At 29.4% G+C, this 10,167-nt stretch overlaps 1 protein-coding gene across 1 annotated transcript in view; it reads left to right on the top strand.

The window, feature by feature from the left end:
- Positions 1–7,755, top strand: part of LOC149580520 (glutamate receptor 2.7-like) — a 7,991-nt gene extending 236 nt beyond the window's left edge. Inside the window, exons 1-6 of the mRNA XM_089804850.1 lie at positions 1–65; positions 4,983–6,325; positions 6,434–6,711; positions 6,797–6,828; positions 6,975–7,381; positions 7,468–7,755. The exon at positions 1–65 is cut by the window's left edge and continues 236 nt beyond it. Coding sequence (XP_089660976.1) covers positions 1–65; positions 4,983–6,325; positions 6,434–6,711; positions 6,797–6,828; positions 6,975–7,381; positions 7,468–7,755 — 2,413 coding nt within the window. The remainder of the gene's footprint in view (positions 66–4,982; positions 6,326–6,433; positions 6,712–6,796; positions 6,829–6,974; positions 7,382–7,467) is intronic.
- The last annotated feature ends 2,412 nt before the right edge of the window (positions 7,756–10,167 follow it).

The raw sequence follows: 10,167 nt of genomic DNA, 5'->3' as shown, positions 1-10,167 counted from the left end.
TGGCACGCGGCTCCACCTCCATATGCGAGACGGCCAGGGAGATTCACTCGGCGCTGCAAGCACCGGTATTTCACTTTTCTTTTTCTATTTTATTACAATTTGAAAGCTTTAATGGTTTGTAATTACGGATGCCTGAGTTTACATTTATGCTGTTAATTCTAATTATGCAGTAGTTGACCAACTGAAAGTGAAGCTGAAGCGATTTTCTTATCCTCGTATTTTCTTCGATTTAATAGCTTTAATTAAGTCGATATTATATGTGGGGTGGTAATCTCTTTTCACAAGTTAACCTTTTTTTTTTCTAATTTTCTTTATCTCTGATATTATTGATTTAAATGAACACTTTTTAAGAAATCATTCAATAAGAAAGTTTTTTTTTTTTGTCGAAATAGAAACTTCTTCAAAGATAAAAACACATCAAAAAAACATAAGAAATAATATGTACAAAATAATTTATAAAATAAATGTGAATTATCTTAATAATCAATTTACTTTCTTACAATCAAAATACACTTTCTGAATATATATTTTATAACTAAAAATTTATTCTTAATAAAAATAAAAATAAAAATAAAAAATCCTTTCTATTAATACATTTAAGATTACTTTTAATAATGATTGAATAGATTAATAAAATACTTATTGATTAATTATAAATAAATAAAATTAACAAGAAGAATAAAATATTACACATATTCTAATATAATTAATTTTAAAAGATAAGTAACACATTACATCATACTAAAAAAATAACTTTTATCAACAACAAAAATTATAAATGTATGACAAATGTTACATGTGTATTTGTTGTTAAAGTTTTTATACTAATTAAATATTAGAATTTAAATAATAAATTTAGTATTTTTGTTACAATATTATGTCTCTATAATAATTTTACAAAAATCTAAATTAATTTGATAGATTAAATAGATATTGGTTCAATTAAAAAAAAAATCTTGAAATACATTCTATAATATATAAAATATGTACCTTATTAAGAATTATCATGCAAAACAGTTTAAATATTTTATTAAGATAAGTGTTGATACAAATTAGATTAAAAGAAGGTTTACCAAATTCATTTATGACATGGTTTAAATTTTATTTGTTTAAAGTTTTTAGAATGCCAAGTTAACAAAAGTTTAATAATAATAGATTTGTTGTTGCGACTTAATTCTAACAACTCTTTTAAAAAAATGTTTCATTAGTTGAATTTCAGAGATAGTAAGAGATTAATTTTTAATCTTATAGATTTTATATACTTATATTTATAAAATCAATATTAATATCAAAGTAGAAAAGGAAAACCTAAAATAAAATTTATATGAGGAAGCAGGGTTTTGTTTCTAGTTCTTTTGGTGTGGAGTTATCAAACTAGTTATATGTAAATAAAATTTCGAATTGCTATGTCCATTATATATATATATATATAGCTTACGACAAACATAATAAGATAATTCATTTGATAATGGAAATAGATTTATCATTCATTTTAAAGAGAAAAATTTATTTTAATAATAATAATGGTAATAATAGAAATATTTATTTGAAAAGTACAAAATATGCATGAGAAACTAATTTAGAAAACTAAAATATTTAAACAAATTAAATAAATGAATAAATAATTTAATCAATTTTATGTTTACTTATTCAAAATTTATGTTGATTCTTTCTATATTTAAGTTAATTAGTTTAAATTATATTTTTAATGCAATTGCACTCACAACTCTAGATTTGGAAGAATTTGTATTGATGCTTTAATGGAATTTAATAGTTTAGAATTTTCCAATAATCTTTCAAATTTCACATTTGCTTTTATACAAACCATTTTAGATTTTAGAAAAAATACTTTGATCAACAAAATCAATTATGAATGTATGATAAGATAACTCATGTCTAACTATGTTTGGTAATAGAAATAGATTTATCATTTACTTATTATTACTTCATTCTTACAACCATAAAAATTGAATATTTAATTATAAATTTTAATAAAGTATACTTATTTATAACATACATAATAATATTTTAGTATTAAGGTTACAGTTAATATGATAATTATAATTATATATTTTATTAAACAAATTGTTATCACTTTAGTAAATTAAGGTAACTATAATATTGTTAATTTTATACTAAAACATTCATCAAAAAATTACAGATTAAACCTCTCCTTGAACCATAACTAGTGCCACTTGTTTATTCATGGTTGAAATGGATACACTTAGATTTTTTATGATTGCAGTGAAAGCAATTTGAGCATAGAAGTGATTTTTTCACCTTTAAATCAGCAATTTCCCAATTCAACATGTTGTAATTCTCATTTTATTTCTTTAGTAAACCATAAGTATTTAGAAATAAATAATAATTTTTATATTATATACAAACTATTAAACTTTTTTTTAAAAGTTTTGGAATTGATATTTTTTATAATTAAAAAAGAAATTTACAATTTTTAGCAATTACTTACAAATAAAATATTTGAAAAAAGTCAATAATTAAATACAAAGAAGTATAATTTAATAATATATAAACTAATAATTAAAAATTTATTTTTTCCATTATATAATAATGAACAAAGATTTTATATCAAGATTTATAATAATAAAAATATTTCATGATTAATTAATAACTTTATTAAAAATTAATTAAAAGTGAGAAACCAAAAATAAAGGTTATTTAAAAAAAAATTATTTAAAAAATTAGTAATTAAATAGAAAACATAGAACTTCATAAATGCATTTTGATTCAACTAACCATGAGGCACTCTCTCTTTAAAATCATTATCATTATGTTCAAAATCATTTTAAATCATCTTCATCATTTTCATATTTCAAGTTCTTTGATGCCTTCTCCAATTTTAAAAGTTCTTAAAAGTTCCAATCACATAAAAAACTTAAGAAACTAAAATGTGTGGAAAGTTACCAAAATACTTTAGATGTTTTATTAAATGCAATTTATAAGAATAATCTATTAATTACAATTTTCATAAATTTAAGCTACCTAAAAAAAGACACTTAAAAATGTTGACAACTATCCAGCGAGTCTCACAACTATCTAGCAGTAGAATGTTATTTTCGGGAGCAAAGCTCCCACATAGAAGTCTATCGGCTTAAAACTAAAATATTGAAACAAATTAAATAAATTAATCAATAATTTAATGAACACTTTTTTTTTTTTACTTATTTAAAATTTAGGCTACAAACTTTTATAATATGTTTTTTGTTGATGCTATCTATATTTAAATTAATTAGTTTAAAGTAGTTTTTTAATGCAATTGCACTGACAACACGTAGATTTAGAAGAATTTGTATTGATACTTTGATGGAATTTAATAGTTTAGAATTTTTGAATAATCTTTCAAATTTCACATTAGCTTTTATACAAACCATTTTACGTTTTAGAAAAATTCCTTTTATCAACAAAATCAATCATGAATATATCATAAGATAAATCATGTCTAACCAAGTTTGGTAATAGAAATAGATTTATCATTTAATTATTATTACTTCATTCTTACAACCATAAAAATCAAATATATAATTATAAATTTTAATAAAGTATACTTATTTACAACATACATAATAATATTTTTCTGTTAAGATTACAATGAATGTGATAATTATAATTATATTTTTTATTAAACAAATTGTTATCACTTTTGTAAATTATCTAATTATAATATTGTTAATTTTAGACAAACTCTCATTAAAAAATTAAAAATTAAAGCTCTTGTTTAAGAATTATAGATTAAACCTCTTCTTGAAGCATCACTATACTTTACAATGATAAGTACTAGTCACTTGGTGACACTTGTTTATTCATGGTTGAAATGTGTATATTTAGATTTTTTATGATTGCACTGAAAGTAATTTGAGCATAAGAGTGATTTTTTCACATTCTAATCAATAATTTCCCAATTTAACATGTTGTAATTCTCATTTTATTTATTTAGTAAAACATAAATATTTACAAATAAATAATAACATTTATATTATGTAAAAAACTATTAATTTTTTTTTTTTTAAGTTTTAGAATTTATATATTGTATAATTAAAGAAAAATTTGTTGTTTTTAGCAATTACTTTAAAAAATAAATATTTGAACAAAGTCAATAATTAAATACAAAGAAGTAAAATTTAATATTATATAAACTAATAATTAAACTATAAATGAAACAAATATTTTTATATCAAGATTTACAATAAAAAATTATTTCATGACTAGTTAATAAATTTATTTAAAATAAGTTTTTTTTTAAATAATTAAAAATAAAAAATTCATACCAAATTTGAGTAAATTGAAAATTTGGCTTTTAATGAAATGTGAATTAAGATTAGGCAGAATTTTTAGGGATCATAAGGGCCCGTTTGGTTGTTGAAATAGAACTAGAATAGGAAGAGAAAATTAGAATATGTTTTATATTTGTTGTTTGGTACACTCAATCAAAATTGGGAATAGGAAGACATATTCCAATTTTGCCGCTAAAATGAGCATATGTCTATGAAAAAATAGTTGTAATTGGAATAGATCATTCCTATTCCCAACCTAATTTTTTTTTTTAATAATCTTTTAAATAAATTTTTTTTTGAATTTTTTGAATTTTTAAAAAAAAAATTAATTTAAATAATTTTTTTTGGAAGATTTTTTTATTATATCTATTTGTTTAAAAAAATGAAAATAAATTAACCTTTTCACCATTATTGAAAAAATTAATCCAAAAACAATAAATTAAAAACAAAAAAATTTAAAGAAAATATTTTTTAAAATACAAAACTTAACCTTATTCCTATTCTATTTTTGTACAACCAAACAATGGATTAACATATTCTCAATGGAATTCCAAGTGAACCAAACACGACTCGAATTGCCCTTTTCTATTCTCATTCCCCATTTCCATTCCCATTCCATTTTTCTATTCTAACTTTCAAGTTTTGGATAGCTGACAAAATAAATTAATGTGCTTGATTCTACTCATGCAGCTGTTGACCTCCTGAGGAAGGAAGCAGTCGCCATAATCGGGCCGCAAAAGTCTCAAGTTGCACAGTTCATATTAGATGTTGGAGATGCGGGCAACGTGCCGATTGTGTCATTTTCTGCTACGAGTCCCCTGCTTTCCAACTCCAGATTTCCATATTTTGTTCGCATGGCACGGAGCGATGCGTTGCAGATGAAGGCCATTGCGGCCGTGGTAAGATATCATGGATGGAGAAGAGTAGTGGTTGTTTATCCTGACGACGATTTCGGTTACGGTTCCATAAATTCGTTGAACGATGCGCTGAAGGACGTGGGGTCTGAAATAGAATATAAATCATCAATTTCCCCTAATGCGACGAGGGAGGCCATAAGGGAAGAGCTCTTCAAAATGAATAATATGCAGTCCAGAGTGTTTGTTGCTCACATGGACGCTGGTCTGGGGTTGAAGCTCTTTGAGGAGGCAAAGGAGATAGGGATGATGAGTTCGGGTTACGTGTGGGTAACGACGGATGGCTTTACCAGTCTCTTAGATAGTCTGCTCAATGCTTCCACTATGGCATCCATGGAAGGTATTATTGGAGTGCGGACATATGTTCCTGATTCTGAAAAGCTCGTGAATTTCACCAAAAGGTGGAAACAAAGATTTAGAACTGAAAACCCAGATGAGGAGTACGCCCAGACGGAGCTTAACCAATATGGGTTACTGGCTTATGACAGCGTGCAGATGGTAGCCGAGGCCATTGCCAAATTGGCCAGAACCAGTAATACCATCTTTAATTTCTCGGAGCCTTGTAGCCCTCCTGTCGAACTGGGAAATGCAACGGACTTGACAAGAATCAGGGTGTTTCAGCAGGGCCAGCGGCTGTTGCAACGCATAGTAGAAACTAACTTTACAGGGCTGAGCGGGGCTGTCAGTCTTAGCAATGGAGAACTCTCGGGGTCTACTTATGAAATAGTAAATGTGGTTGGCAAAAGTTACCGTGTGCTTGGTTACTGGAAGGGGACGGATGAAACTCAACATCTGTCCAGTGTGTTTCCTCGGCCTCCTTACAGCAGCGTAGAAAGTCTCAAGACGGTGATCTGGCCAGGGGGAAACACGCAGATTCCACGAGGCTGGGTGACACCCACGATCGGCAAAAGGCTTCAAATTGCGGTGCCCGTAAAGGATGGATTCGAGGAGTTCTTAACAGTCAAATATGATAAAAGCCGTAACCAGACCATTGTCACGGGATTCTGTAATGATGTATTTGAAGCAGATGTCAGGCGGCTTGACTACGCCCTTCCATATGATCTCATTCCTTATAAGACTGATACCTATGACGATCTCGTCTATCAAGTCTACCTTAATGTCTCTTCCTTATTCTCATGCTGCACTTTTCATTATTACTAACTATTTTCTACAAGAAATTCAAGTTTAAATTCCGAATGATATTGCTCATCAGGTTTCGTTTGGCAGAAATTCGATGCCGTGGTGGGCGATACTACAATTTTAGCAAATCGAAGCAAGTTTGTGGATTCGACACATCCGTTTACAGAAACTGGCATGGCAATGGTCGTGCCCCTTATCATCACTAATGACAATAGATGGCCGTTTCTACTCCCATTTACTAGCGATTTGTGGTGTGCAACCGTTGGATTCTTCATCTTTACAGGAGTTGTGGTGTGGATTCTAGAGCATGGGGTAAATGAAGCCTTTCGTGGAGATCCCTTCACCCAAGTGATCACCGTTCTATGGTATTAAATGAGTTTCCCTACATTTTCATGTCAAATAAAGACCTATATATCTCTCTAAATCTTCTTCACTTGGTTCTTGTTCCAGGTATTCATTCTCGACAATCTTTTTCTCTCACAGTAAGTAATCAAATGACAGAATTGAGATGTTCTTGAAGTTGAACGTGGCCATGACAGACATATATACGTCTATCATTTTTCATTCTACAGTATGGAATGACTCTATCCAGAGAATTTATATCCTTCAACTGTGGCAATGTTTGCAGGGGAGGCGATCATCAGAAACGAGAGTCGAATCGCCATTACAATCTGGCTTTTTGTAGTTCTGATATTGACATCGAGCTACACAGCCAGTCTCGCTTCAATCCTCACAGCTCGACAAAATACACCAACGATTACAAATGTGGAGTATGTGATAAAAAAGGGATTTCCAGTAGGCTATCAAAAGGGATCTTTTGTGAGTGAGTATCTGCAACAGCACGTCGGAATATTGAAAGAAAAATTGAGAAACTATTCGACTCCGCAAGAATATGAGGAAGCTCTGACCAAGGGTCCGAATAATGGCGGTGTTGCTGCTATTTTTGACGAGATCCCCTACCTTCGCCTTTTCTTGGCGAAGCAGTGCGGATATCAAATCGTGGGGCCTACCTACACAACCGGCGGTCTAGGATTTGTGAGTTCCCTTCACTTCTATTTGATCTAATATATACCTGTGTTTTCATTTGTAAGAAACAACTCTTACCTATGGTTTTGGTGCAGGTGTTTCCCAAAGGCTCTCCTCTGCTCTCAGACATTTCCAGGGCCGTTTTGTCTCTATCAGAGGACCAAGAAATAAAGAAAATTCAAGACATGTACTTCAATGACACGGTGTGCGGCAGTCCTGAAAACAAAGCAGATTTAAACAGGTTGAGCATGTATAGCTTTTGGGTTCTGTTTTTAATCACCGGATCTGTATCACTACTGACTCTTGCGATATTCGGCTGCCGTGTCCTCTACGAAAGACTTCCTTCCATATTTTATCACTTGTTCACAAGAAACATAGTGTAATACTTCACTACGCCAACGTCACTTTGAGACCTTGCTGAAACACTTTATTTTTCTTTGGACTCTTAGGGTCCATTTGGTAGCTGGAATTAGAACGGAATTGGCATTCGGAATTCTAAAAAAAATTCTAATCCATTGTTTGGGTCCACACAATCGGAATTGGAATTGGAAAAAAGTGGAATCCAGTATCTCCATTTGACCCCCAAAACAAGGATTCCAAATTCTTTCAAATACTTGTTATTTGGAATTCCCGTTTTAATTCCCATTTTAAATCTCATTTTTTGAAAAAGAGGATTTCAACTAAAGTAAAATTTGATTGGGTTTGACTTCCGGATGCCCATTTGGAGGCACTTTTTTTTGCACTAATTTTTTAAATTTAATTTTTTCAAATGGAGGGAAAATTTTCTGCTATTACTTGCTCATATATTTGCCACTGTTGAGTAATTTATCAGGCTTTTTCCACCTGATCCGCCTTAATAGTTACTGCAAAAAAAGTTTGATGAAATAACTTTTTCACATACATTGTTTCTCAGTTAAATGAATTGTATGCAAGACAAAAACAATCTACTCTATTGATTTTTTTTCTGGCATAAAAGTGTTTCCAAGTAAGATTTCGTAAAAAATTAATATAAAAATTTAGACTTTGCATCTGCGAGTTTGAATGTTGTGATGATCAAATTTTTTATTGGATCTCTACAAATATATATATTTTTAATGGGATGTTTCTGACTCTTATTTCATCAATTCTTGTGATTCGGATTCATTCAATGAGACTTGAACAATATAAATATTTTTTATCAGTAATTATGTGAATTATAATCAATGGTTTTTTTTTTTATAGAGCAAGAGTCATAAAAGTTTTAGTATCCATTAGTACAATCTCGTCCTCATCCGTTATGATAATGTTTACTTTCAACATGACTTAATCTTTTTATACTTGTTAAAAATGTTTGGACTTCAACAAACCAAATAAGTATTGAATTTTTTTGCATGATGATAATGCTACAGCTGGATGATAATATTTTGCATGTTATTTTGGCTAGTATTCCAATTCCACAATGTGTAACCAAATGGAGGAAATCTGTATTCTCACAATGAATTCTTGGTCAACCAAACAGTCCCAAATTGGATTCCTTAATCATAATCTGGATTCCAAGTTCCAGAATCCCAAAGCCAGCATTCTGAATGCCAATGCTTAATTTATATTCCAGCAACCAAACGGGCCCTTATAGTAGTTTTAGTAAATAGTTCATCGTAATCCTAATATCCCTTTTCATTCAGATTAAAAAGTGGTTGTTAATTGTTATGCATTTTATAAAATATATATTATTTTTATTGAATTTTTATTGTATTTAAAATTATTTATTCAAAATAAGCTAGGCAGTGACATGGGAAAATGTTCTTAGATTGGAATCTTGTGGAGGGACTTAATCATCTATTAAGGAACACAAGGTCCCAGCAAGAAAAAATAAAATTACAACAAGATAAAATATGAACTTGCCCAGAACAACAAGAGCGCCCCTATATTTTTGAGTTGTATATTTGAGCAGAAAAAAATGGCGGTGTTAAAAAATTTCACACCAACATTACAAAATTCTTTACCAGTTGTCAAATATCTACAAATTTAGATTCCCGCCAAAAGGAAAACTCCCACGGAATGAAATTTTAGAGTGAAAATCTTAAATTTTCTTAAAGGTATTAAAACAAAAAACCATGACACCATTAGGTTCTTAATTTTTGGATCTCAAGATTTTAAGTTGAGTTGCATTACAAATTTATGCCATCAATGGCTTTAAAATATTCCTAAAAATCCTTTATGATACCCACTGAATTTTTTTAGGATACTCCCTCCATAAGATCCTAGTGCATTTGCCCTCACAAAAACAAAATTTCTCCCATTGAATGATCAATAAATTATTCGTGCCTTAAATCAAGAAGCATGCTCCATCCCCAATTGTAAATAGCTTATGTATCATTCAATACTCATATATTTAATTATGACAATCATGCAAATGGATGCATCGCTCATCTAATGTAACACATTTAGTGATGGTGAATGATTCATTTAGTAATTTGTATTGGATAAGGGAAGATTTCTGCAAGATGTAATCTCACTACTATGATGTTTGGTATGGACTTTTCAAAATGGCAGTCGTCTCTCTTATATTTGATGAAATATGGATTAAGGTCGCATGAAATCATTCAGTGAAAAAAAAAATTGCATGTTGCCACAATTGCACAACCTTCAAAACTTGCTCTCACACTCAAAGTGTCTTTGTTTAGGACTCTTTGTGCTCCCAAAATAGATGATAAACCATCTCTCACTAAATGGAACTGAAATCTATGTCTTTGAGGAAGTCATAGAATGGTTTCCAAAAACAAATCGTTATTCCTATGCTAATTCATATAGAATAT

Source organism: Cupressus sempervirens, chromosome 1, assembly GCF_028749045.1.
Source record: "Cupressus sempervirens isolate cs-2001-9-10 chromosome 1, ASM2874904v1, whole genome shotgun sequence".
Lineage (NCBI taxonomy): Eukaryota > Viridiplantae > Streptophyta > Pinopsida > Cupressales > Cupressaceae > Cupressus > Cupressus sempervirens.
The sequence above is the reverse complement of the archived record's forward strand: the minus strand, read 5'-3'. Positions and strand labels throughout refer to the sequence as shown.